General features: G+C 58.6%; 1 protein-coding gene across 2 annotated transcripts; it reads left to right on the plus strand.

Annotated features, from left to right (window-relative positions):
* Positions 1 to 27,359, plus strand: CDC42BPG (CDC42 binding protein kinase gamma). 2 transcript variants are annotated; one of them, XM_029060978.2, is made up of 37 exons: positions 2 to 195; positions 3,362 to 3,453; positions 3,547 to 3,630; positions 4,379 to 4,474; positions 4,644 to 4,792; positions 4,991 to 5,084; positions 6,565 to 6,765; positions 7,095 to 7,343; positions 7,909 to 7,988; positions 8,409 to 8,509; positions 8,631 to 8,714; positions 8,896 to 8,996; positions 9,245 to 9,424; positions 9,790 to 9,879; positions 10,061 to 10,191; positions 10,351 to 10,417; positions 10,926 to 11,032; positions 11,137 to 11,251; positions 11,684 to 11,832; positions 12,479 to 12,567; positions 13,918 to 13,970; positions 14,125 to 14,220; positions 16,155 to 16,205; positions 16,312 to 16,423; positions 16,639 to 16,772; positions 17,068 to 17,207; positions 17,351 to 17,432; positions 18,508 to 18,724; positions 19,146 to 19,208; positions 19,320 to 19,910; positions 20,724 to 20,821; positions 20,968 to 21,052; positions 23,119 to 23,239; positions 24,101 to 24,218; positions 24,508 to 24,631; positions 24,729 to 24,814; positions 25,062 to 27,359. In XM_029060978.2, the coding sequence occupies exons 1-37, from the start codon at positions 45 to 47 to the stop codon at positions 25,116 to 25,118; spliced, it is 4,638 nt and encodes a 1,545-aa protein (XP_028916811.1). In that variant the 5' UTR covers positions 2 to 44; the 3' UTR covers positions 25,119 to 27,359. The 2 variants fall into 2 exon arrangements, with proteins under 2 accessions (XP_028916812.1, XP_028916811.1); XM_029060979.2 differs by lacking the exon at positions 16,155 to 16,205 and having other exon boundaries at positions 1 to 195.
* The last annotated feature ends 436 nt before the right edge of the window (positions 27,360 to 27,795 follow it).

Genomic DNA, 27,795 nt, shown 5'->3' on the forward strand with positions numbered 1-27,795 from the left:
GGCCATGCGGGCCGGCGGGCCTTAGGGCAGGGGGGCGGGGGGCGATGGAGCGGAGGCTGCAGGCCCTGGAGAGGCTGGTGCTTGGGGAGGGAGGAGGGCTGGACGGCCTCCTCGACCTGCTGCTCGGATTGCACCACGAGCTCAGCAGCGCCCCCCTGCGGCCGGACAGAACCGTGGCGCACTTCCTCAGCTGGGGTAAGTAAGGCCCGGGGTCGGGAAGCCCAGTGCCGGGGGCCGGCCGAGCCGGGGGACCCTCCGCCCGGCGCCTCCCGGGGAAACCTTCGTAAGGATAAGCGTGGGGATGGCATCTGTTGAGCGCCTACTACGTGCCCAGCACTGTTCTGAGCGCTGGGGAGGATACGAGGTCATCGGGTTGGCCCCCCCGTGGGACAGTCTTCATCCCCATTTGACAGTTGAGGGAACTGAGGCCCAGAGAAGGGAAGTCACTTGTCCGAAGTCACACGGCCGGCAAGCGGCGCAGCCGGGATTAGGACCGTGACCATGTCGTAGGGGTTGGTGGGTTTTTCTGGAGGGGGGGAGGAAGAAAAGGCCAAAGGGCCGGAGACCTAGACACACACCGATGTCCATGCGTAAACACACACACACACACATGTCCCGCGGCGTGCTGGAGGCACAGACACGGACACACGTCCCACAGCATGCTGGAAACACACACACACACACACCCCAGTCCCACAGCGCGCTGGACACACACACACCAGTCCCACAGTTTGCTGGACACACACACGCGTCCTCACAGAGTGCTGGACACACACCGGGCCCACAGCATGCTGGACACACATGTCCCACTGCGTGCTCTATACACAAACACACACACACCAGGCCCACAGCATGCTGGGCACACACACACATCAGTCCCACAGTACGCTGGACACACACACATGTCCCCACCGAGTGCTGGACGGACACACACACCAGGCCCACAGCATGCTGGACATACACGTTTTCCCCCTCCCCCCCACACTCCCACTGGGTAGTTGCACCCTCAAGGAGATGGGCAGACCCGCACACATCGGGACAGACGAACACGCATGCCAGGACCCGACACCCAACCAGACACGCCGGTTGGGCACACATGCTCGACCCCTTCGTTGTGGCTGCTTCTGCTGCCGTGAGAGATGAAAGGTTATGTCCTTCCCCGTCCCCTTGTCCCCCACCCCACTTTCTGCCCTTCCAATAGGAAGTGAGGCTCTTCCGACCTCCCGCCTTCCTGCAGAAAAGCTGGGAACTCCGGGAGGTGGGGTTGGGGGCGGCCGTGGGTTGCCCGGGAGCTGGGATCGAGGTGTCCTGCCTGCAGCTGCTGGCTCTGACCATTGAGCCGCACTCCTTAGATTCCCTCCCCGCCCTCGCTCCCTGGGAGAGGTGGGAACCCCCCGCCCCCCCACCCCAGCTGGGTGCTGGCCGGGGACGTCGGGGGCTGGGAGGCCGGGCGCCTGGCTTCTGTGCCCCGGAGGGCAGGGGAGTGGCAGAGTGTTTGCCGAACACGGGCCCTCAGCATTCCTGTCACTCCTCAGCCAACAGGAGCCGGCCGGCCAAGGCCTTCCAGAGGCCTCTGGGTCCCCTTCCCAGGCCCAGGGTCCCCCACCCCCACCACGACCCCTCAGGCCCCTTGCCCAAGGTCCCCGGGCAGGGAGGGCTGTGTGTCTACCTCTGGGTCTCTCTGATTTTTGTGTGTTTGAGTGTGTGTGTGTGTGTGTGTGGCTGTGTGTCTGTGACTCATCTCTGCACCTGCCCTGACTCGCCCTGCTCCCTCCTTCCCAGGGTCCCTATTCCCCAGCAACACATGGGAGTGAGATCCGAGGGACTGCCGGCCGGGCCGGGGGCTCCTGCTTCACACTCCGGGGCCCCACCCCTGACCGGCTGGTTCAGCGGCTCCTTTGGCCTCAGTTTCCCCCAGGGGCCCCGGGGCTGCTCCCGCCACCTCCCCTCCTCACGCTGGGCTGGGAAAGAGGCAATTAATTTCTGTAACGAGGTTTCCACACCACCCCCGCTGCGGGGTTTCTGTCTAATAAACCTGCGGAGCAGCTCCGAGCCGCCTACAAACCAGCCCTGCCGGCGGGGAGTTTACCTTCCTCGTCTCCCAGGAGGGGAAACTGAGGCAGGGAGCGAACCCGAGGTCACAGGGCCCGGCTTCAGGCGTCCCTATCCCCCCCGCCCTCCCTCTACTTTCCCCGGGCCCACCTGGTCTTCCCCAACCACACAAAGCCCTTTCCTTTCCAGCACCCCACACCCCCACTCCCCAGCCCCTCCGGCCCCCCGGCTCTCAGTGCGTATGAAGTACCGAGGCATCTGGAAGGGAAGGAGGGTTTGGCGTTGGGGAGGTGGGTGGGGGGCGAGAGGAGAGCAGGACCCAGCGGGGCAGACGCCTGGGTGCTGAGGGAAGGCCGGCCTCCTCTGGCTGAATGGTGTGGAGGGAGTCAGGGTTTATGGGCTCAGTAAATGATTTATTACCCTTGCCCTTTCTCTTAGAATCTCAGGGAATAAGCGTCAGGCTGTTGGCACCTGGAGATGCCCAGTTCTGCATCTCTCCCCCCACCCCAGACCACTGCAGACATGGGCATCCCAAATCACTGCCCCCTGGGAGCCCCCTACCCTTTGCCCAGTGCCCCGGCTTCCTGCCCCTCAGGTTGGGGTTGGCAGGGAGCCCTGAACCTCCCGCCCCGGGAGGCTCCTCCCTCTGGGGCGAGGAATGCCGTCCCTCCAGTTCCCCGGACTGGCTCGGGCCCAGCCCCCCACCAAGGGGAGAGAAGAACCGGGCCTGGGGACTCGGGCAGTTGGGAGTGCACCCCCTCATTCTCTCCCCAGTTCAGTCCCCGCCCTGCTTGATCCAGACCGTTCCAGGCCAAACAGAATCCAAATCCCATCTGGTCCCAGGACATTGGCTCCCTTGGAGCCCGAGTTTATAAGCAAGGCAGGAACCATCCCGAGGGCTGATGGGAGTTGTAGTCCCTGCTCTTTCCAGTGCCCTTTCCAGTGCTCACAGATGCAGCCTCCAATGGTCGGCGCTTCCCACCACCTTCCTGACGAGGTCAGCCGCTGCAGAAGTGGAGAGCACTCCCCACCATTCATCCTGCTTGATCTAAGCCCCTCATCCTATAAATCACTCCAACTCCCATCAGCTTCTGGAGTCCTTGACCCTGCTCTGGAGCATGATTTGTCTTCCACTACACTGATGGGAGTTGTGATCTTCCCTCTTCCTTTGAGGGCAGGGGGGCTTGTTTGGGAAGGGACAGAGTTAGGCAGGATGACCTGTCCAGGCGTGGGCTGCAGGAGGTGGGAAGAGCGTGCCCTCCACTGGCCCTGACTTCCACCTACCCTCCTGGCTCTTCCCTCCCCGCAGTCACCCCCTTCGTGACTAAAGTGAAGGAATTACGACTCCAGAGGGATGATTTTGAGATCTTGAAGGTGATTGGCCGAGGAGCCTTTGGGGAGGTGAGTGTTCTGAATGATGTGGGGGACCGAGGGGAGTGCTGGGCCATGGGGCAGTAGCTCAGACTGAGCCAAGCCCTCGACACATCCCTGCAGGTCGCTGTCGTGAGGGAGAAAAACAGCGGCAAGATCTTCGCCATGAAAATGCTGCACAAGTGGGAGATGCTCAAGAGAGCGGAGGTTGGTCCGTCCCTCCATCCCTTCTGGCCCTCAGCTCCGTCCTTCCATCATTTGGCCTCCAGCTCCATCCTTCCACCACCTGGCCCCCGCTCTCTCCCTCCATCCCCTCCGGCCCCCAGCTTCATCTTTCCATCCCTTCCGACCCCAAGTTCTGTCCCTCCGTCCCCTCTGGCCCCCAGCTTGGTCCCTCCACCATCAGGCCCCCAGCTCTGACCCTCTATCCCCTCTGACCCCCAGCTCCATCCGTCCATCCCCTCTGACCCCTGGCTCCGTCCCTTCATCCTCTCCAGCCCCCAGCTCCATCCCTCTACCTTCATCCCCCGGTTCTTGCCCTCCAGTCTCTGGCCCCTCCGACACCTAGGTCTGCCCCTCCAACCTCCAGCTTCCAGCTCCGTCCCTCCACCCTGTGGCCCCTCTGACCCCCAGCTCTGCTCCCCCATCCTCTAGCCCCTCTAGCACCCAACTCTGTTCCTTCACCCTCCATCCCATCCTGCCCCCAGTTCTGTCCCTCCACTCTCCGGCCCTCTGACCCCCAGCTCTGTCCCTCCACCGTCCATCCCCTCTGACTCCTCCGACCCCCAGCTTTGTCTCGCTGCCCTCCGTTCCCTCCGACCTCTGGTCTGCCTTCCGCTTTCCAGCCCCTCTGGCTCCCAGTCCTTTATCACCCCTGGGAGCATCCCCTCATGCCCTGACCCAAGGCTCTTAGTCCCCTCATCTCCCCCTCCGCTCTCCTCTCCCTCGCTCCCAGACGGCATGTTTCCGGGAAGAGCGGGACGTGCTGGTGAAGGGAGACAGGCGCTGGGTGACAGCTCTCCACTACGCCTTCCAGGATGAGGAGTATCTGGTGAGACTACGGATGGGCAGGGCCCCTCCGCACCTGGGGGAGAGAATGGACGGTGGGTTGTCCCTCCCCACCTGGCCTTTGCTCTGTCCCAACCTGCTGCCCCTGATTCCCATCCTGGGCTTCCCTCGACCTGCCGCCCTTTACTTTCATCCCGGCCTGCCCCCGCCAGTACCTGGTGATGGATTACTACGCCGGGGGAGACCTGCTGACCCTGCTGAGCCGCTTTGAGGACCGGCTGCCCCCGGAGCTGGCGCAGTTCTACTTGGCGGAGATGGTGCTGGCCATCCATTCCTTGCACAAGCTCGGCTACGTCCACAGGTACCTGACCTGTTGGGGCCCAGCCCCACCCTTGCCCCGTCCCTTGCCATGAACCCAGTGCCTGCCTCATCCCACAGCTCCCCGCTTTCCTTCCCAAACCAAGGCCCCTGTACCGAGCTCCCCTCGTCCCCGGCTCCTTTTCCCAGAACCGGGGTGTCCTGTCTGCCCAGCACCCCCAGCTCTCCCTCGCCCAAACAGGGACATCAAACCGGACAACGTGCTGCTGGACACCAACGGGCACATCCGATTGGCCGACTTCGGCTCCTGCCTGCGACTCAACGAGGATGGGATGGTGAGGCCCCCTGAGTTTGGGGGTGGGGAGGGAGTGCCCCGGTACTGGACCGAAGAACATGGACATGTCCCTGGGCCAAACCTGCGGCAGAGATGGCTACCCCAAAACTTCTTGGAGGCCTCTGTGCGTTTGTCCCTGTGGGCTGCTGGGATTTGTAGTCCCGGCTGGTGCCCTGTGCCAGCCAGGCACACACAATCAATCGATCAACTAATCAGTTATTTATTGAGTGCCTAATGAGTGCAGAGCTTGGCATTAAGTGCATGGGAGAATCTACAGAATTGGTAGATACTTTCCCTTCCCACAAGGAACAGGGGAAGCAGTGTAGTTTAGTAGATAGAGTATGGTCCTGGGAGTCAGAAGGACCTGTGTTCTAATCCCCGCTCCACTAATTGTCTTTTGTGTGACCTTGGGCAAGTCACTTAATTTCTCTGAGTTCTGGGATTAAGACTATGAGCCCCAGTGGTACGGCGACTGTGTTCAACCCAATTAACTTTTATCTATATCAGTGCTTAGTACAGTGCCCGGTACATAGTAAACGCTTAACAAATACCATAACATAATAAGAGAAATAAGGGTCACAATGCAACTGTAAAATAGGGATTCAATGTCACTTCTTCCTCCTGCTTACACTATGAGTCTCTCGACGGACTGGGACTGTGTCCGACCTGATGTATATATATTTATCCCACAGTTTAAACACTGCTTGATACATAGTAAGCGCTTAACAAATACAATAAGAAACAAAGGATTTTACAGTCTCAAGGGGAAAGACAGAAGTCTTTCCTCGTGCTCTGTGAGACTACTGCTGCCTTGTGGGCTGGGAACCCCTTCCTTTCTCCCCGCTCCTCAAAAAATCAGTGGTGTTTATTGAGTGCTTACTATGCGCAGAGCACTTGGGAGACTACAATACAACCGAGTTGGTAGACACGCTCCCTGCCCACAAGGAAGCAGCATAGCCTAGTGGATAGAGCACGGGCCTGGGAGTCAGAAGGTCATGGGTTCTAATCCCAGCTCTGCTACTTGTCTGCTGTGTGATCTTGGACAAATCAGTTCACTTCTTTGTGCCTCAGTTACCTCATCTGTAAAATGGGGTTTGAGACTGTAAGCCCCACGTGGGACAGGGTCTTTGTTTAACTCAAGCAGCATGGCGAAGCAGATAGAGCACAGGCCTGGGAGTCAGAAGGTCATGGGTTTTGATCCTGGCTCCACTGCTTGTCTGCTCTGTGACCTTGGGCAAATCACTTCACTCCTCTGAGCCTCAGTTCCCTCACCTGTAAAATGGGGATTGAAACTGTAACCCCATGTAGGACAGGGACTGTGTCCAACCCGATTTGCTTGTTTTCACCCCAGTGCTTAGTACAGTGCCTGGCACATAGTAAGCACTTAACAAATACCATCATCATTATTATTATTATAAAGTAATAAATTACGGTATGGAAGTAAGTGCTCCAGCCCTCACTCCTTCCCACCGTGCATCCAGGTGGACTCCTCGGTGGCCGTGGGGACCCCAGATTACATCTCCCCCGAGATCCTGCAGGCCATGGAAGAAGGCAGGGACCGCTACGGCCCACAGTGCGATTGGTGGTCCCTGGGCGTCTGCATGTATGAGCTGCTGTTCGGCGAGACGCCGTTCTACGCCGAATCCCTGGTGGAGACCTACGGAAAGATCATGAATCACGAGGTCTGGGCCGGGGCAGGGCAGGGGGCGGTGCTGGGGGAGGGCAGGGCAAGGAGACCCAAGGAAGGTGGGAACGGGCCTGGGATGCCCTGAGGCCAGGTGGGTGGACGGTGGAACCAATTAGCCAGTAAGTCAGTAAATCATGTTTACTGAGCACTTACTATGTGTAGAGCACTGTAGTAAGCGCTTGAGAGACCACAGTACCACAATAAGACACATTCCCTGCACACAACGAGCTCACAGTCTAGAGAGGGAAGCAGACATGAATAGAAATAAATTGCAGTTATGGACATAAGTGGTGTCCCAGCGCCCCGTTCCCCTCCCACCCTCAGGACCACCTGCAGTTCCCCTCGGACGTCCCCGAGGTGTCGGACAGCGCTCGGGATCTCATCCGGAAGCTCCTGTGCCGTCAGGAGGAACGCCTGGGCCGGGGAGGCCTGGAGGACTTTCGCAGTCACCCCTTCTTCGAGGGGGTGGACTGGGAGCGGCTCCCCGCCAGCTCTGCCCCTTACGTCCCCGAACTCCGGGGACCCCTGGACACCTCCAACTTCGACGTGGACGATGACAGTCTCAATCACCCGGTGAGGGGGCCGCACCCCTCCCGGATCCTCTCCTCCACCCCAGCTCCCCTGCCTGTGGACTACAGTTTCCGTGAGCCCTTTGGGTCAGGCCCACCGTCTTGAACCTCTCCCGGGCCCGGAGAGGGCTCCTATTAACTCCTGATGTCTCCGAGACAGGGAGGTGTAGTCATTCATGACACAGGGAATGGGAGCTGGAGGAAGGCATTTAACAATTTCACCATACTCTGGCTCTATGGCATTCCCTAGGGCTGAAGGAGGAGGGACTACAACCCTCATCTTCCTATGAGGGTGACCAGCCAGGCCTGCTGTCTTCTCTTGGGGGCAGGAGGGAGGCCACACCTTAAAGACTCGTGGGATTTGTAGTCCTGTCAGCCTCAGGAGCCCAGGCCGAGGGGTGTGGATTTAGGGGTTGGGGAGGAAGGTGGGGAGGGCCGGCAGGGTTTTCCTCCTTCCCTCACGAGCTTTGAGGACGGAAGTTCAGTCTCTCCTCCGGCCCGATCCCTCTCCGTCTCTGTTGGTAGTGGTACAGTGTCTCCTCCCCTCTGACCTCTCTTCCCCATTCCAGGAGACCCTCCCTCCCCCTTCCCACAGTGCCTTCTCTGGCCACCACCTGCCTTTTGTGGGCTTCACCTTCACCTCAGGCAGGTGAGAGCAGCAGCCCCCACCATCGCCCCTTCACCTTCCGGCTGGGGAAGCCGTGGGAGGCCTGAGGGGGCAACATAAGGTGGGGGGGCGGTCTGGGATCTGGCAAGAAGAGAGTGGGGAGGCCGGAGGGTGGGAGGGCAGTCCCCAGTGAAGCTGTCAGAAGGACCCGGTTGGCCAGTTTGTGTGACTCATACCCCTGGGGTATTAAGCGTTTATTCATTCATTCAATCATTCAATAGTATTTATTGAGCGCTTACTATGTGCAGAGCACTGTACTAAGCGCTTGAAATGTACAAATCGGCAACACAGAGACAAGTCCCTGCCCTTTGACGGGCTTACAGTCTAATGGGGGGATTTAGTACAGTGCTCTGCACACAGTAAGCACTCAGTAAATACAATTGAATGAATACCCGTCCCCAGCCCCGTCTCAGAGAGGAGTCCGAGCCTGCCTACATCCGGTCTGGAGCGGAGAATCCGAGCCTTGGAGCAGGAGAAGATGGAGCTGAACCGACAACTCCAAGGTCAGGGAGTTTCTCTCTCTGTCTCGGGGATGCGGCTGACTTATCAAGGCTTGTCTGTGCCACCACCCCCGCTCTACCATCCACTTACCCCCTCCCCCTCTTTTTCCTCCCTCCTCCCCAGAGGCCCTGCAGAAAGCTTCTTCCAGACCCGTGGAGCTGGAGCAACTGAAAGTGGAGCTGGAAACTTTACGCAGGAAACTGACAGGTACCTGGGTCCTCGCCCCTCTGTACCCCAAACCCCCCGGCTCCCCATCTCTCAGCATCCAGGGCCCTGGGGTGATGGAGTTGGGGAGTAGGAAGCAAGAAGCTTGCAGAGAGGAAAGGAGGGGAGGTCGTAGGGCGCTTCTGGGGTAGGGGATGGAGCAGGGGTCATCCTCGCCCCACAGAGTCCCAGAAAGAGAGAACCGCCCTCCGTTCGGATGCAACGAGTGGGGGGCCGGCCCCCCGAATCACAGCACTGATTCAGGAAAAGGACCAGCTGCACCAGGTAAGAACCCCCTCCCCAACCCCTCAGTCGATCCGTAGTATTTATGGAGCTCTCACTGTGTGCAGAGCACTTACTAGGCGCTTGGGGGGAGTCCGTTAGAGTCCCGGCTGGATGGGAAGGTGCAGTTCAGAGCTGGATGACGCCCTCTCCCCCGGTGGAACAGCTGGTTCTGGGGTGGGTGAGTGGCGGTGGGAGGCAGCTGGCTCTGGGGTGATGCGGGTGGCAGTCATTCGGTCCCCCCTGCCTAGGAACTGGGAGAGGCGCGGGCCCAGTTGCGGGCTCAGGAGCTGGAGCTGCAAGGGGGCCGGGAGAAGCAGAAAAAGCTACAGCAGAGGCTGCGGGAGGCCCAGGAGGCTGCAGAGGCTGCAGGAGGGCAGGCCCAAGGGCTGAGCCGTGATCTGGACCAGGCCAGGGCAGCCCGGAGTGAGGTAGAGAAGGCCCAAGGGCACAGGGGTGGGCACTGGGGGGAGAAGGAGCAAGGCACTTCGGGGAGGGCCTGGAAAACCTGACACCCACCTAGGGCTGAGTCCCAGACAGGGCTGCTGCTGCTGTTTCGTGGACCTGCAATGGGCAACCCCCTCCCCAGAATATAGGGGAGCCCAGGCAGATCCCAGAAAGCCTCTGGTGGGGAGGGGATGCCCGGGAGGGTGAGAAGCACTGGTGCCAGAACCTGAGACACGGTCCCAAGGGGAAGAGGAGCGGGGGGAGAAAGAGGGGCCAGACCAGAAGGGTGTGCGCTGCTTCTGGGATTTTATCTTCCTTCCCCACCCCGTTGCTCTCCTCCCCGATTCAGCTAGAAGCCAAGGTGGCCACTTTGAACAATGAGGTGGTGCAGCTGCAGAAGCAGAGACAGAGGAGCTGGGAGGAGCTGACTACAGTCAAGGTAACCGGGGGCCCGGGGGAACAGATTGGGTCTTGCCTCCAGTCTCGGGGAGTGGGGGCAGTCCAGTAGGGTTCGGGGTTATAGGTCATGGGACCTCTCTGCTGGGATCTGGGGGTGGGGAGGTGCGGGGCAGTGGAGGCGCTCAGCCCAGAGCCCTGTCACCTCTTCCCCTGGTCCTCAGACCATATACCCGCACCCTGAGACCAACGGCTCCAGCCCCCCGCCCACGGACACCCCAAGCAGCCAGCAGGAGGTGCCGAGGAAGGAGACGTCGGGCCCGAAGGTCCAGATGGGCCAGGGCCTGAGCCGGTGGTGAGACGAGAGAAAGCGAGGCAGAATGGGACAGGGTGGGCCGGGGAGGGCCTGGGCTCAAGGAGAGAGGATGGGGGGGACGGAGGGGGAGCTTGGGGGTGAGGACACTTTGCTCCGAGTGACCCGCTCCTAAACCGCCCCTGGCTCTCCCTGCCCCAGCCTGCAAGAGGAGACACTGTCCCAGCTGAGAGAGGAGAATCAGCGTCTCGTCCAGGAACAGGATCGGGTGAGTTCTCCTTCTTTCCCTTCCTCCCCTTCCTCCCCAGCTCATTTATTCATTCAGTCATATTTATGGAGCACTCACTTTGTGCAGAGCACTTTACTAAGCACTTAGGAGAGTACAGTGCAACAATAAACAGACACATTCCCTGCCCACAACCACAGGGAGGTGTTGGGTCCAAATCCCTAAGATGGGCTGGTCTCTCCGTCTAGACTGTAAGCCAATTATGGGAACGTGTCCACTAATCGTGTTGAATTGTAGTCTCTAATTGTTCTAATTGTAGAACAGCTCTGCACATACTAAGCACTCAGTAAATACCATTGATTGATTGACTGAAGGCTTAGGGTCTCCTCATAGTCAGACCGACCCACCAGACAACCTAGACAGTTGGGGGGCCCCTATGAATCCCAGGCCTAGACACTGGGGGTCCTGGGGACCCCCAGGCCGAGGGAATGTCGAGGCCGAAACTCATCCTCTGGGGCCCCTCGGGCCGGGGCCCTGCCCCCTCCCCCAGCTGGCCAGAGAGCTGATGCAGGAGCAGCAGAAGAGGGAGCGCACAGAGGATGAGCGGAGGGAGAGCGAGAGCAACTGGGAGGCCCAGATCTCGGACATCCTGTCCTGGTGAGCCAGAGGGGGCCGAAGGGGCCCGGGGGCAGGAAGCGGGGGAGGCCCCGGCGCGGGGCGGGGGACTGGCTCTGACTGTGATCTCCCACTCCCCCCACCAGGATGAATGACGAGAAGATCTCACGGGGATACCTGCAGGCTCTGGCCACCAAGATGGGAGAAGAGCTGGAGACCCTGCGCAACGTCGGGGTCCAGACTCTCCCAACCCGGTCTTTGGTGAGCCTGGACTCCGGGGGCCGTGCCCGCCTCCTCAGGCTGGGCCCCGTGGGTTGCCTAGGACAGACCTCTGGGGCTTGGAAACTGCCTTCGCCCCATTTCCTACCCCAGGCCTGAGAGTACGCGGGTTCAGGGAATGGGGCATGGGCAGGGCAGGGGCTGGGAACAAGCGGGAAATGGTCTGGGCACAAGCTTTGGCAGAACACGGGCCTCACTTAGGCAGGACACGGGCAGAGGTGTTTGGTCTCGGACCATCAGTTGGTCGGTGAGACTCTCTCGTCCGGGGCCCCTCCTGTGCCAAGTGCCAGGCCATGTGGGGCCGAAAGGGCCATTGAGCGGGCCGGGGCCGAGTCCAGGGCAGCTGGTGGGAGGGGGTGGGGCCCTGCGGTCTCTGGCCAGCAGCTCAGCGGGCAGTCGGGCTCCCTGCGTCAGGATCACCAGTGGAAGGCCCGGCGACTGCAGAAGATGGAGGCGTCGGCCAAACTGGAGCTGCAGTCGGCCTTGGAGGCGGAAATCCGGGCCAAGCAGGGCATCCAGGAGGAGCTGAACCGAGTCAAGGAGGCCCAGCGGCAGGGAGACTGGTGAGGAGGGAGGAACAGGAAGCCTGGAGGGCAGCAGCCCAAGGGGTGTGGGGGACAGGGTGGAGGGATAGCACTGGGGCTGTGGGTAGGCTAGGGGACAGGTGGTGGTGTTGGGGGACAGGTGCTCCAGCTGTTAGGGGATGGGCACTGAAGTTGAGGGAATGGGAAAAAATAATGATGGCATTTGTTAAGCGCTTACTATGTGTCAAGTACTTTTCTAAGTGGCCTAGATACAAACTAATAGGGTTGGACCCAGTCCCTGTCCCACATGGGGCTCCACAGTCTTAATCCCCATTTCACAGATGAGGTAACTGAGACACAGGGAAATGACTTGCCCGAGGTCCCCCAGGAGACAAGCGGCAGAGCTGGGATTAGAACCCAGATCCTTCTGGCTCCCAGGCCTACGCTCTATCCACCAGGCCAAAAAGGGATGGACACGGTGGAGTTGGGGGAACAGGAGAGGGGGATGGATGTTGGCATTGGGGACCAGATAGAGAGGCAGACTGTCAAGTCGGGGGCCATCCCCAGGGTGGATGGGGATTTCCCACTAGGGGTCTAGACTTCCTGGGTTCTCCACAGTGAGCTATCCTCCCTCTCCGGTCTCCCCTCCCTCGCCCGTCTCCCTCGGTCTCTCCGGTCTCCCCAGCCGCCTGCAGGAGGTGGAGCGGCAGAACCAGGTTCTCCAACAGGAGCTGACCAAGCTGAAGGAGGAGATGAAGACTCGGGGGCCTGGAGGTGAGCGATGGCGGGGCTCTGTGCCGTGGGCTTTCTGACTCTCTGAAGACTGCTGGGACTCCCGGCATCATACCCAGCTCCCGTGCCAACAGGAGCAGCCCCCTGCACCGTACCCCATCCTGGGTTCCCCAAAGGGACATAGGGCAGTAAACAATCAGTGGTATTTATTGAGCACTGTATTAAGTGTTTGGGTGGGGACAATAGAGTCTGGGCCAGAATTCTCCTTGCAGCTTCCTGGCTTTCCACTCTAGCTCTCTACCTCGGCTCCATCCCACACCCCCCACTCTAGCTCTCCCTCTAGCTCCCTCCCACAGCTCCCCCTCAACTCCCCCTCTAGCTCCGTGTCTAACTCCCGCCTCAACTTTCTCCCACAGCCCCCGGCCCACCAGCTCTCTCCCTCAGCTCCCTTTTTAAGTCCCTCCCATAGCTCCACCCGCTACCTCCCCCTCCATATCCCTCCCACTCTGGTTTTATTCATTCATTCATTCATTCAATCGCATTTATTGAGCACTAATTATGTGCAGAGCACTGTACTAATCACTTGGAATATACAACTCAGCAACAGAGATAGTCCTGGCCCAACAATGGGCTCACAGACTAGAAGGGGGTGGACAGACAACAAAACAAAACAAGTAGTCAGGTGTCAACGCCATCAAGAAAAATAGAATCATAGATATAGATACATCATTAACAAGAGAAAGTAATAAATAATATATTCAAATATGCACAGGTGCTGTGGGGAGGAGAAGGGGGAAGAGCAGAGGAAGGTGGGGGAATGGGGAGGAGAGGAGGAGCAGAAGGAAAGGGAGGGCTTAGTCTGGGAAAGCCTCCTGATGGAGATGAGCTCTCAGTAGGGCTTTGAAGAGGGGAAGAGAGTTGGTTTGGCAGATGTGAGGAGGGAGGGCATTCCAGGTCAGCGGTGGGACGTGGGCCAGCGGTTGATGGCGGGACAGGTGGGAACAAGGGACAGTGAGGAGGTGAGCGGCAGAGAAGCGGAGTGTACGGGGTGGGATGGAGAAGGAGAGAAGGGAGGTGAGGTAGGAGGGGGCCAGGGGATGGAGAACTTTGAAGCCAAGAGTGAGGAGTTTTTGTTTCATGTGAAGGTTGATAGGCAACCACTGGAGGTTTTTGAGGAGGAGAGTGACATGCCCAGCATTTCTGTAGAAAGATAATCCAGGCAGCGGAATGAAGAATAGACTGGAGCGGGGAGAGAAAGTTTCCCCTCCATCTTGTTCCACAAGCCCCCACCTCCAAAGCTCCCCTGATTTCAGGCTCCAGCCCAAACCCGTGCCCCTTGGGAACCTAGCCTCGGCCGGACCCACGCTGATCCCTTCTCTCTGCCCTTTTCAGACTCCAAGCCCCCAAATTCCTTGATCCCCTTCCTGCCCTTGAGGAGCCCTGAGGTGAGTCCGTCCCCGACGGCCGTGGTCAGGAAGCGGTTGGGTCCGAAGCGGGGTGCGGTCTGGCCCTTCGCATCATGCACTTCATGGGTCTGTGAGGCCCACCTGTGGGAGGGAGTTCCTCACTTTGCTCTCTCCTCCTCTGGCCCCCCAACAGAAGGATCCCTCCAGGTCCTCAGACCCCCAGGAGAACCGCAGATCCGGGGGCGAAGCTGAGCTGCGGCCAGAGGGGCGTCGCAGTATGAGGACTGGGGTGAGGTGTCTGCCCCGCCGGCCCCTACCCCCTCCCACTCCCAGAACTTGACCTCAGCCCTAACCCAGGGGCTGCCTCAGTTACCTCACCTGTAAAATGGGGATTAAGGCTGTGAGCCCTTTGTGGGACAGGGACTGTGTCTTTCCTCATTACTTTTTATCTACCCCAGCGCTTAGCTCAGTGCCCAGCACACAGTAAGTGCTGAACAAATGCCATTAAAAAAAATCCTATCCAATCAATCATCCTATCAATGATATTTGAGTGTTACCATGTTCAAAGCATGGTACTAAACATTTGGGAGAGTATAGTATAGTAGGGTGGGTAGGTGAATAATAATTGTGGCATTTGTTAAGCACTAACTGTGTGTCAAGCAGGGTTCTAGGCATGGGTAGATTCAAGGTAGGTTGGACACAGCCCCTGTCCCACATGGGGCCCACAGTCTTGATCCTCATTTTACATATGAGGTAACTGAGGCACAGAGAAGTTAAGTGACTTGCCCAAGGTCACATAGCAGACATATGGTAGAGTCGTTATTAGAACCCACAACCTCTGACTCCCAGGCCTATGTGCTTTCCACTATGCCATGTTACTCTTTACTTACTCCTTACTCACTCACTCCTTACTTTTAAGAAGCTTATAGTCTGGAGGGGAAGACAGACATTAAAATAAATTACAGATAGGAGAAGCAGCAGAAAAGAAGATGTGTATGCTGGGTAGATGGGAATTAAAGTGCCTGAAGGGTACAGTCCCAAGAACATAGGCGATGCAATAGGGAGGAGAAAAGCGAGGTTAGTCAGGAAAAGCTTCTTGGCAGGGATATAATTTAGGAGAGCCTTGAGAAGCAGTCTAGCCTAGCAGAAAGAGCATGGGTTTGGGAGCTAGAGGACCTGAGTTCTAATCCCAGCTCTGCCACTTGTCTGCTATGCGACCGTGGGCAAGTCACTGAACTTCTCTGTGCTTCACTTCATCTGTAAAATGGGGATTAAATCCTCTTCCCTCCAACTCTAGACCTTGAACCCTATGTGAGACAAGGACCGTGGCCAACCTGATTATCTTGTATCCACCCCGGTGCTTAGAAGGGTGATGGATACATATAATACCGTAAAATTAAAAAAAAACAAAACCAGATGGGAATACGGTCTGTCAGATAAGGAAAAGGAGGAAGTTTCAGGCCAGTGGGAGGACATGAGCAAGGGGTCGTCAATCAGAAGGTTGGGGTTAGAGGAGTGAAGTGTGTGGGCTGGGTTGTAGCAGTAAGTCAGTGAAATGAGATAGGAGGGGGCAAGCTGATTGAGTGCCTTAAAGCGAATAATAAGGGAATTTCCGTTTGAGAAGGCGCCGAGGCAACTACTGGAGATTTTGGAGGAATGGGGAGGCGGGTGCAGAATGATTTTTTTAGAAAATTGATCCGGCCAGCAGAATGAAGTGGAGAGGGGAAGAGGCTCAAGGCAGGGAGGTCAGCGAGGAGGCTGATGCAGAAGTCGAGGTAGGATTTGACAAGTGCTTGGACCGGCGTGGAGGAAGTCTGGTTGGAGAAGAAGAGGCAGGGTCTAGAGATGTTGTGAAGGTAGAACTGACAGGATTTTGTGACAGACTAAATATGCAGGTTAAATGAGAAAGATGAGTTGAAGATAATGCCACGGTTGCGGGCTTGTGTGGAGGATGATGTTATCTACAGCGATGGGAAATTCAGTCATTCATTCGATTCTATTTATTGAGAGCTTACTTTGTTCCGAGCACTGTACTAAGCAATTGGGAGAGTACAATATAACGATAAACAAGGGGAGGAGAAGGTTCGGGTGGGAAGATGAGGAGTTCTGTTTTGGCCATGTTAAGTTTGGGGTGTCGGTGGGACATCCAAGTGGAGATGGCCTTTAGGTAGAAGGAAATGGAGGACGAGAGGTCAGTTTCTTGTTCTATCTCTTGGACTGCAGATGGTCTTCCCGCATTCCTCCCCAGCCCCCGGGGACAGCTCCCCCACCAAGGTAACGGTCCCGATGGGCAGGTGGGTCAGCGGGCGGATGGACCGTGGGGAAGGGTCAGGCTGGGGTGGGGACGTTCAGGGGTACCAACCTTTCCTCTTCCCTTCAGGCCCAGCCCGGAGTCCACTCCCTGCGTCCCCGGACTTTCCCCTCACCCAACAAGTGCCTGTACTGCACCGCCCTCATGCTGGGGCTCAGCCGCCAGGGATTGTACTGTGAGGGTGAGAGGATCCCCCACCCCCGCTGTCCACCCCTTCTGCTTCCCGCTGGGGCTTCTGCGACCCGGGGTCCCTCACCTACTCGCCTCCCTCCCCCTCCCAGCGACCGGCACCCAGGACCCTCCCTTGTTAGGCGTCCCCCTTCCCACGCCCCTGCCTCCGCCCGACTGGGTCTCTGCCCCCGGTCCTCACTGCCACGTGCCTCTACCCGCTCCCAGCGTGTGGCTATTTTTGCCACGTGGCGTGTGCCCCTCTGGCACCTCCCTGCCCTGTGCCTCAGGAGCTGCTCCGCACCGTCCTGGGGGTGAACCCCGAAACTGGCATTGGCACGGCCTATGAGGGGTATCTGTCGGTGAGTTGGACTGGGGGTTGGGTGTCTGGGGCCTGGGGGAGAGGGCAACTGGACTCTGGAGGGTAGGGCTGGAGTTTGGGGCAGGGGACCAGGACCTGAGGGGGAGGGCTGGTGGGGAGTGCGGGGGTGGTGATTGGGCCCCGGAGGATAGGGCTGAAGTTGTGGAGCGGATGGCTGGGACCTGGGGGAAGAGATCTGGGGGGCAGGCAGCTAGAGCCCGGGGTGGGAAAAGAGCATCGCGGGACGGAGGCCCGGTTCCCCTCTGCCACCCCTGACGTGACCTGGGCCGTCCTAGGTGCCCCGCCCCTCGGGAGTCCGCCGGGGCTGGCAGAGGATGTTCGCCACGCTCAGCGATTTCCGCCTTCTGCTTTACGATGCCCCCGATGCCCGGGTCCCCCCGGCGAGCCACGCGCTGGCACAAGTGCTGGACTTGAGGTGGGTAGTGAGCTGGAGGTCGCTGGTCCTGGAGAAGGACGTGGTGGGGAGCTCCTCTGGGGCAGGGGCAGGCCTTGTTGGGGGGTTGCCATTCCAGGGCACAATGTGGGGGCACCGCTGACCCCCTGCTCTGTGGGCACTAGGGACCCCCAGTTCTCAGCGACCCCCGTCCTGGCCTCCGATGTCATCCACGCGCAAACCCGAGAGCTGCCCTGCATCTTCCGCGTGAGTGGTGGGATCCTAGGGGCCCCGGAGGGGGTTGGGGGTGGGAAGATCTCAGAATAGGCAGTCCCGTGTCTTTGCCGTGAATTCTCCACCCACTGCTCCCGGTGGGCCAGCTCCTCCTCATGGGCGAAGGCCACCCAGCCCCTCGGGGAAGCTGTGCCCTCCCTAGAGGGGCCTCTAGCAGTGGGGCAGGGCTACTGAAATGGCCTCCCTCCCGCATGGGCATCAGCCTCCCCCGCCCCGCTAGCCATCCACACTGGGAACTACCCACCTGCTGCCCTCCTCCCAAGGTAGGCTTAGCTAGCCGGGCCCACTCTGCACCACTGGTGAGAACCGTTATGCCGACAGCACAGCATGGCCTAGAGAAGCAGGGAGGCTTAATGGACAGAGCATGGGCCTAGAAGTCAGAGGACGTGGGTTCTAATCCCTGCTCCGCCACATGTCTGCGGCGTGACCTTGGACAAGTCACTTAACTTCTCCGTGCCTCATCTGTAAAATGGAGAGTAAGACTGTGAGCCCCAGGTGGGATGAGGGACTGTATCCAACCTGATTACCTTGTATCTAACCCACTGTTTAGAACGGTGCTTGGCACACAGTAAGTGCTTAGAGAAGCGGCGTGATTCAGTGGAAAGAGCCCGGGCTTGGGAGTCAGAGGACGTGGGTTCTAATCCTGGCTCCGCCACTTGCCTGCTGTGTGATCTTGGGCAAGCCACTTAACTTCTCTGGGCCTCAGTTCCCTCATCTGTAAAATGGGAATTAAGACCGTGAGCCCGATGCAGGACAACTTGATTGCCTTGTATCTACCAGCACTTAGAACAGTGCTCGGCACATAGTAAACCCTTAACAAATACCGTCATCATTATCATTATTATTATTAACAAATACCGCAATTATTATTACGATTATTAACTGTCTGGGCAGTCGGCCCTCAGCCCAGCGACCGGACCTCGAAACGTACTTGGGGCCAAGGAGTCGTGACCCAGCCGGGCGGAGCAGAGTCTCCCAAACGGTGCCCGGGCAAGGCACCCGGCCCCCGTGGCCCCCAGGCCGACCCTCGGGCCCTCGCCTCCCCCAGGTGACGGCTTCCCAGCTGACGGTGCCGCCCACCCTGTGCTCGGTCCTGCTGCTGGCCGAGAGCGAGGAGGAGCGGGGCCGCTGGCTGCAGGTGCTGGGGGAGCTGCAGCGCCTCCTGCTAGACACCCGGCCCCGGCCCCTGCCCATCTACACCCTCAAGGAGGCCTACGACAACGGGCTGCCCCTCCTGGCCCACGCCCTCTGCGCCGCCATTGTCGGTGAGACCCGGGAGGCGGGCGGCGGGGGAGATGCATCCTCGTTTGGGGGGAGGCAGTGGGGAGGGGGCGGCTGCTTAAGGGAAAGCATCATGGCATAGTGGACAGAGCCCAGGCTCGGGAGTCAGAGATCGTGGGTTCGAATGCCTGCTCTGGGACTTGCCAGCTGTGTGACTTTGGTCAGAGTCACTTCACTTGGCCTCCGTGACCTCCTGTGGAAAGCGGGGATTAAGACTGTAAGCCCCACGGGGGACAACCTGAACAGCACTTGGCACATAGTGGGAGCTTAACAAATGCCATTATTATTACTCTTACTACTGCTAACGGGCCGGCGGGAGGAGGCCCGGGCCTCGAGGGCAGCAGGCGCCCCCGGCGTGGCACGGTGCGGACCCTCAGCTCCGGTCTTCCTTCCCTCCTTTCTCAGATCGGGAGCGCCTGGCCCTGGGCACCGAAGAGGGCCTCTTCGTCATCCACCTCCGCAGTAACGGTGAGGGGAGGCCGAGGGGGCCACCGGGAGGAGATGACTGGGCCCGGGGGCGGTAGGGACCGTCCGGGGGTCATGGAGAGGGTGACCGCCTCTCCTCCTCCCCCTCTCCAGACATCTTCCAGGTGGGGGACTGTAAGCGTGTCCAGCGTCTGGCGGTGTGCCCGCCGGCCGGGCTCCTGGCGGTGATGTGCGGCCGGGGGCCCAGCATCCGCCTCTTCCCCCTGAGCGAGCTGGAGAGCGGCGAGACGGCGGGCACCAAGATCCCCGAGTCCCGCGGCTGCCTGGCGCTGGCGGCCGGGCTGATCCTGCAGGCCAGCACGCCCGTGCTCTGCCTGGGCGTCAAGCGGCAGGTGCTGTGCTTCCAGCTGAGCCCCGGGCCCGGGCCGGGGCCCCGGCACCGACGCATCCGCGAGCTGCAGGCGGCCGCGCCCGTGCAGAGCCTGGGCCTACTGGGCGACCGCGTGTGCGTCGGGGCGGCCGGGGCCTTCGCCCTGCACCCTCTGCTCAACGAGGCGGCCCCGCTGGCGCTGGGCGCGGCGGAGGAGCTGCGGGGTGCCGGGCCGTGCGAGGCGCTGGGCGTGGTGGAGCTCAGCCTCAGCGAGTTCCTGCTCCTCTTCGCTGCCGCCGGGGTCTACGTGGACGCCAACGGCAGGAAGTCCCGCAGCCAGGAGCTGCTCTGGCCCGCGGCCCCCTGCGGCTGGGGTGAGACCTGACCCCCGGACCCCAGACCCCACACCCCGGGCCCTGGGAGGTGGGGGTGTGGCCCACGGTCAGGGGAGTGGGGGATCTTAGGAGGGGGTGGAACCAAGGATAATAATAATAATGATGGTATTTGTTAAGTGCTTACTATGTGCCTAGCACTGCTCTGAGCACTGGGAGAGATACAAGGTAATCAGGTTGGACACAGTCCCTGTCCCACATGGGGCTCACAGTCTTAATCCCCATTTGACAGATGAGGGAACTGAGGCCCAGGAAGTGAAGGGACTTGCCCAGGGTGTCACAGCAGACCAGTGGTGGAGCTGGGATTAGAACCCATGACCTTCTGACTCGCAGGCCTGGGCCACTAGGCCTCGCGGCTTCCCCATGAGGGGAGGGACAGAGCCGAGGAGGAGGGTTGGAGCCAAGGGGGAGGAGGCAGAGCCTAGGATCCAGGGAGGGGCTGGGCTGAAGTTTATCGGGCTGGGTGGAGGTGGAGCGGGACTAGGGGACAGCTCCCTCTCCCTCCCTAGTAATAATAATAATGACAGTATTAGTTAAGTGTTTACTGTGTACCAAGCACTGTTCTAAGTGCTGGGGTAGATTACAAGGTCATCAGGGGCTCACAGGCTTCATCCCCATTTTACAGATGAGGTAACCGAGGCCCAGAGAAGTTAAGTGGCCTGCCCAAAGTCACACGGCAGACAAGCGGGGTCGCCGGGATTAGAACCCACATCCTCTGACTCCCAAGTCCGTGCTCTTTCCCCTAAGCCACGCTGTGTTTCCGTTCCCCTGCCACTTGTCCCCTTCCCCCTCCAGGGTACGCGACGCCGTACCTGACGGTGTTCAGTGAGAACGCGATCGACGTGTTTGACGTGAGGAAAGCGGAGTGGGTCCAGTCCGTGCCACTCAAGAAGGTGAGGAGGGGGGCAGGGAGCAGGGCAGAGGGGCAGGGAAGAGGATATGGGACCACCAGCCCCTGTCAGGTCCGGGCTGGTCCCATCCGGTCCAGTCCGGTCCAGTCCTATCCTGTCCGGACCCATCCGCGTGTCTCTTGGGACAGGTGCGACCCCTGAACCCTGAAGGCTCCCTGTGCCTCTACGGCTCCGAGAAAGTCCGACTGACCTACCTCAGGAACAGACTGGCGGGTGCGTGGGGATTTTGGATGTGGGCTTGAGCGGGTGGATCCTTCTCCCCAAGATCAGTCCATCAATCAGATGTATTTATTGAGCCCTTATTGTGTCCAGAGCACTGTACTAAGCAATAATAATCATTGTGGTATTTGGCGCTTACTATGTGCCAGGCACTGTAAAAATAATAATAATAGTAATTAGGGAATTTGTTAAAGTGCTTACTATGTACCAAGCACTGTTTTAAGTGCTGGAGTACATTGGACAAGGTCATCAGGTTGTCCCACATGGGGCTTACAGTCTTAATCCCCCTTTTACAGATGAGGGAACTGAGGCACAGGGAAGTTAAGTGGATAAGTACGATTGAATGAATGAATGAATGAATGAATGCCAAGTGGCAGAGGTAGAATTAGAACCCACGTCCTCTGACTCCCAAGCTCATGCTCTTTCCACTAAGCCATTAAGCGCTGGGGTGGGCACAAGCAAATTGGGTTGGACACAGTCCCTGTCCCACCATCTCAAATCCCATTTTACAGATGAGGAAACTGAGGCTCTGAAAAGCAAAGTGAATTGCAGATAAGTGTCAGAGTCGAGATTAGAATCCAAGTCCTTCTGACTCCTGGGCCCGGGCTCTATCCACTAGGCCACGCAGTGCATTCGCTTGGTAGAGTACCATAAATAAAACAGATCCCTGCCCACAAGGAGTTACAGTCAAGAAGGGGAGACAGGCATTAGTATAAATAAATAGATTACAGCTATCAATTAGTGGCATTTATTAAGTATTTACTATGTGCAGAGCACTGTACTAAACACTTGAGAGAGTATAATACAACAGAATTAGCTGACACGTTCCCTGCCCAAAACAAGCTTATAGTCTGGAGGGGGAGATAGACAGACAACAGGAATAAATTAGTAATGTGTAATTTAAAGATATGTACTTAAGTGCTGTGGGGTTGGAGGTAGGGAGAATATCAAGTGTCCAAAGATCACAGAGTGGGCAGGGTGAATATCACGTGCTCAAAGAATATAGATCTGTCTCAACTCCTCCACCAGTTTCTTCTGTTATCTCCAGTTTTCCTGCTCCCTCACCCCCTCAAGAAATAAGCTCTGCTAAGCATTGGGGTAGATATAAGATAAATCAGACCCTGCCCCGCACGGCTCAATGTCTAAGTGTGGGGGCGGGGAGAACAGGTGTGTTATCTCTTCCAGATTAGGAAACTGAGGCACAGAGAAGTCGACACATGGCCAAGGTCACATAACAAGCAAGTGACAGAGGCAGGATTAGAGTCCAGGAAGGCCATGTTCCCTGACTCCCAAATCTGGGCTCTGTCTATTAGGCCATACATCCCACTCCTCTATGTTCCCTGCATTTCCTCTCACCTTGTTCTGACTCCAGACACCCAGACTGGGGCCACCATTCATTTAATTGTATTTATTGAGCACTTACTGTGTGCAGAGCACTGTACTAAGCGCTTGGAAAGTACAATTCAGCAATAAAGAGAGACAGTGCCTGTCCACACTGGGCTCACCATGCCTACTGGGGGCCCAGTGGGTGTGGAAATGGTCAGTTGCTGATTCTTGGGATAGCTGTCTGCCTCTGTGGCTTGGGAAACAGCATGGTATAGTGGAAAGAGCCCGGGCCCGGAAGTCAGATGATGTGGGTTCTAGTCCCAGCTCCGCCACGTGTCTGCCGTGTGTCCTTGGGCGAGTCGCTTCATTTCTCTGGGCCTCAGTTACCTCATCGGTAAAATGGGGTTAAGACCGAGAGCCCCACATGGGCCAGGGACTGTGACCTGATGACCTTGTATCTACCCCGGCGCTTAGAAGAGTGCTTGGCACATAGTAAGCGCTTAACAAGTCCCATCACTATTATTATTGTTGTCTGGTCTCCTGAGGGTCTGCTCTTGTGCCAATGAGCTAGGGTGCTGCCCCGGCGGCCCTGCGAGGTCGGGAGGGTGTCCCGGCCCCGGGGGTGAGGTGGGAGCCGGGGGTGGGGGTGGTTCTGGTCTCTGGGATAAGGGGGTGCGACCGTCCTGTGGGTCTGACGCCGCCATGGCCGGTCCACCCCCACTCCCTCCCCGCAGAGAAGGACGAGTTCGACATCCCGGACCTGACGGACAACAGCCGACGTCAGCTGCTGCGTACCAAGAGCAAACGGCGATTCTCCTTCCGCGTTTCTGAGGAGCAGCGGCAGCAACAGCGCAGGTAGGCCAGCCCGGGAGTCACAGGGACCCGGGTTCTAATCCCGGCTATGCCACATGTCTGCTGTGTGAGTACAAGTCACTTCGCTTCTCCGGGCCTCAGTTGCCTCAGCTGTAAAACCAGTTGGCAGAAACAGATCCCTGCCCACAAGGAGTTACAGTCTAGAAGGGGAGACAGGTATTAATATAAATAGATTACAGCTATGTATTAGTGGTATTTATTAAGCATTTACTATGTGCCGTATGTACCGTATTATTATTATAACTATGTTGTACTTGTTAAGCGCTGATTAGGTGCCAAGCACTGTTCTAGTATGAGCCCCATGTGGGACAGGGACCGTGTCCAACTCGATTAACAGTAGGGATTGTTTCTGTTGCCGAATTGTGCTTTCCAAACGCTTAGTACAGTGCTTTGCACACAGTAAGTGCTCAATAAATACGATTGAATGAATGAATGAATGGTGTCTGCCCCAGCGCTTAGAACAGTGCTTGACACATAGCACTTACCAAGTACCGTAATTATTATGATTATTAGCCAGCCGGGATGGGGCCCGGGAGAACGGGATGCTCCCTTCAGGCTGGGGGCTGAGCCAGTTCCCCGGGAAGGTTGGGCTGTAGACTGGATGGCGGGTGGGCATGGGAACCCCTGAAGCTAGACTGTGAGCTCGTTGTGGGCAGGGAGGTGTCTATTTGTTGTTATATTGTACTCTCCCAAGCGCTTAGTACAGTTCTCAGTTCTCTGCACACGGTAAGCGCTCCATAAATGCGATCGAATGAACGAATGAACCATCGGAAGGGGTGGGGCCGCCGGGGGGTGTGGGTGATGACCCTCTTTGTCTCCCCCCCACTTGTCACTCCCTTCCAGGGAGATGCTGAAAGACCCCTACGTGCGCTCCAAGTTCATCTCCCTTCCCACCAACTTCAACCACCTGGTGCACATGGGGCCCGGGGATGGCCGGACGGCCCCTAAGCACCCGCCCTCGGTGAGAACCAGAGCCCCAGGGCCCGCCCACACCTGTTGGGGAGGGTGGCCGGGGTCCCGGGAGGGCACCCACCGGTCCATTCACACTCACGCCCACGGGCCGGAACATGGGCCCCACCCTTGCCCCCAGCCCCCGTAGAGCACAGTGCAGACGGGAAGCCGGCTTCTGGCGGAGGGGGCGTTCCCCGAGGGCGGGGACCGAGGCGTCCTGAGCCCCTGTCCCTCTGCCCCTCGGGCGGGCCAAGCCCCGGGAGACCCGATCGCTTGTGTGGTCTAACGCCCGGTTGCAGTCCGCAGAGACCAAGACCCGCGGAGCCCCGGGTCCCATCCTGACCCGGCCCCACAGCTTCTCGGAGGCACCCAGACGTCCGCTGTCCATGGGGAGCGAGATCCTGACTGGGGAGGCGGACGTCGGTAAGGACCTGGCCGTCCAACCGCTCCCCCAGGGCCCCCCACCCCTGCCCCAGGGCTCTGGGGGTGACCGGGTCTCTCTGCTCTTCTCTCCGGTCAGTGAAATGCAAACCCAGGACCTCCCTCTCCAGTGAGTCTGTGTCCTGCCCTCAGGATCCCCTGGCCCCCGCGGCTTCGTTGAGCCAGGTGAGAGAGCTGAGGATGCTGGGCTGGGCAGGGGGAGGAGAGGGACCACCTCCCACCCCCCCCGGCCCCGGGGTTACCGCACGGATCTTCGTGCTGAGGCCATCACAGAGCTCCCCGGCTTTCTCCCCCTTCCTGCTCACTGCTGGGGGACTCTGACCTCTGTGACCCTTCCGGCTGCCTAAATGTCCTCGTGACAAGCGGGGCTCCCCGCGGCCCCCCTCACCGACCGCCCCGTTCCTCCCCGCAGATCTCCGAGAGACCGCGGAGCCTGCCGCCGGTCCCCGCCTCCGAGAGCTCCCTCTGACGCCGCCCCCCGTGGGGGGCCTGCGCCCCCACCCCGGGGAGGATCCCCAACCCCCGTTCTGACCAGGCCGTCCAGAGGCCCCATTTGGTGGGGAGGGGGGGCTGGGGCTTAAGTGTCCCCTGCTGGTCAGTGTGGCTTGAGGTCACCCGGCCCCTCCGGCCCCCTTCCAGAAAGGCCGGCCAGCCGGAAGCCAGGCTGCTGCCGTCTGGAGGCCTGGTAGCCGGAGGGGATGAGAACCCCCGTTTCCTCCGGAAGCCATTTCAGGGTTCGAACCGTCCCGGTGGGGGTGGAGGGCCGGGGGCAGGCCCAGGGACCCACTCCGAGGCCCCAAAAGCCCGGAGCTGTCCATCACCCTCCCCGCTCAACCCGATGGCCTCATCTAACCCTACCCCAAGGGCCTCTCGCCACCCCCTCCTCACCTCAGGCGGCCCCCCCAGGCCCCTTAGGTTCCCAGCCAGGGAGCCCCTCCCTTCCGTCCCAGCCCCCTATGTGGGCTGAGGGGGCACAGTGTTAGCCGTAGTGTTAGCTTCAGGGCTGTAACAGGATCACGACTCCTCATCGGGCCTTTAGTTGGGGCCTACAGGGGCCCGGGCTTCCCCCTGCAGCTCAGCCTGGGGAGGAACCAGGGGCCCGGCGGCGCCCCAGGGCGAGTCTGCCCAGCCACTTGGGGACGTCTCTGTCACCACCCTGCTCCCCCCTGCCGTCCCCTCGTCCTTTCCCCTGCCCACCCCCACCCCCCTGCCCCTCTGGGGTTATCTGTGCCAAAGCGCCATGTCGCCATCTGGGAGGGAGAGGTGAGAAGGGGAGAGCAGTGCAGAGGCCAGAGAGAGACCTCCGGAGAGGAGGGACGGGGCCACAGAGACGAGCGAAGGAAAGAATCAGGAGGAAGGGAAGTTGTGGACGGGAGCATCGGAGGGAAGAACCCGGCTTTGCCGCCATCTGGGCTCCGGCCCGGGTAAGGAGATGGCCTCATCTAACCCTACCCAAAGAGCCCCTCGCCACCCCCTCCTCACCTCAGGGCCCCCCAGGCCCATTTGGTTCCCAACCGGGGATCCCCTCCCTCCCGTCCCAGCCTCCCACGTGGGCTGAGGGGGCCACAGGGGATCTGGACGCTGAGCCGAACTCGCCAGATCTCCCTGGGGGCTGTCCCCGACCCGTGGCTGGAAACCCGTCCGAGGACCTGAGCCAGGAGGAGGTCAGAGCTAGCCATGTGGTCCAGGTGATGGTGAAGGGCGAGACAGCAGGGGCTGGGGGTGGGCGAGAGACAGAGTTACACAGTATTGGGGAAATATCTACAGATGGTGTTGGGGAGATATCTGGCGAGAAAGAGACAGAGACAGGTAGTGAGAGGTGGGAGATGTCTAACAGGAGAGACAGAGAAAGGAAGACAGAAAGAAAGAGGTGGGTTCGAGAGGTAGAGATGGGAGCTCTAATGGGAGAGAGACAGAGTTCAGTCAGTAAGTAGGACAGATTGAGATATCAAGAAAGATCGAGAGGGGTGGGATCAAGAGGGAGAGATGGAGATAATTGGAGAGAGACAAAGAGATGGGATTGAGAAGTAGTTTTAGGAGAGGTCCATGGAAGAGACAGAGATAGAGGGATATCGCAAAAGATGGAGACAGATGGGATTAAGGGAGAGAGATGGGAGAGGGAGCGCTCTAATGGGGGAGATGACAGGAGAGAAATGGAAAGAGATGGAACTGAGGCAGCATAGAGAGATCAGAAGAGGAGAGATTGGGAAAGAGGTGAGATGGGTTCGGGAGTCAGGAAGAGAAGAGGAGGCGGCATGAGGGCTGAGGGGTGGGTTAGGGAACGTTTTATTTAAAGAAATTGGACATGATCATCTAATCAGCCTGGCCAGATAGAGATGATTTTACGGGGAGGGTTGTTTGGGGGGTGGGGGCGAGGGAGTATTTATGATGAGCTAAATTGTGGGGAAGGGGAGAGGGCTTGGGTTGGGGAGAGAATCCAGTTTGACTCTTTAACCCTTCGTGAGGGGGGGAATGCTATTGTCAAGGCTTCAACCAGTCGTGTATTAGGGAGTCATATTGGGGAGAATTTTATTATTATTATTATTGATAATATTATTATTATTGTTGTTATTATTTTTTTAAACTCCGCCTTGGAGTGGAGGGCAAGACAAATATTTATCTAATGGCTTCCAGTGTTTTGTGGAAGGACAGATACAGATGTTCTGTGTGACTACCAGAAATCTAATAAAGGCTTCTTTGTAAATGCCCAGAGAGTTTCCTTCCCTCCCTCCCTCCCTCGTGCTGCTGCTGTCACCGAAAACAAAGGGTTTGGTGGGGGGGCTGGGCATTTATTGAATATTACATACTCTAATCTCTGCGAAGCCTGGGTAAATTGGGTGGGACAGGGAGGGGAGAGAGAGTGTGTGTGCATATCCCTGTGCCCAGGTCAGCTCCCAAGCGAGAAGCAGCCTGGCTTCACGGAAAGAACCCAGGCTTGGGAGTCAGAGGACGTGGGTTCTAATCTCAGCCCTGCCACTTGTCTGCTGTGTGACCTTGGTCAAGCCACTTAACTTCTTTGTGCCTCGTTACCTCATCTGTAAAATGGGGGTCAAGACTGTGAGCACCATGCGGGACAAGTTGATTACCTCGTGTCTACTCGGGCGCTTGGGACAGTGCTTGGCACATAGTAAGCACTTAATAAATAC

This window comes from Ornithorhynchus anatinus, chromosome 3 (assembly GCF_004115215.2).
Source record: "Ornithorhynchus anatinus isolate Pmale09 chromosome 3, mOrnAna1.pri.v4, whole genome shotgun sequence".
Taxonomy (NCBI): domain Eukaryota; kingdom Metazoa; phylum Chordata; class Mammalia; order Monotremata; family Ornithorhynchidae; genus Ornithorhynchus; species Ornithorhynchus anatinus.

What these genes read in the sequence shown, in the direction of transcription:
- CDC42BPG (XM_029060978.2), top strand. Translation starts at nt 45, where the DNA reads ATGGAGCGGAGGCTGCAGGCCCTGGAGAGGCTGGTGCTTGGGGAGGGA. An exon ending in CCAGGGCAGCCCGGAGTGAG is followed by an intron (nt 9,425 to 9,789) that starts GTAGAGAAGGCC and finishes TCCCCGATTCAG; the next exon opens with CTAGAAGCCAAGGTGGCCAC. An exon ending in GCCCAGCGGCAGGGAGACTG is followed by an intron (nt 11,833 to 12,478) that starts GTGAGGAGGGAG and finishes CGGTCTCCCCAG; the next exon opens with CCGCCTGCAGGAGGTGGAGC.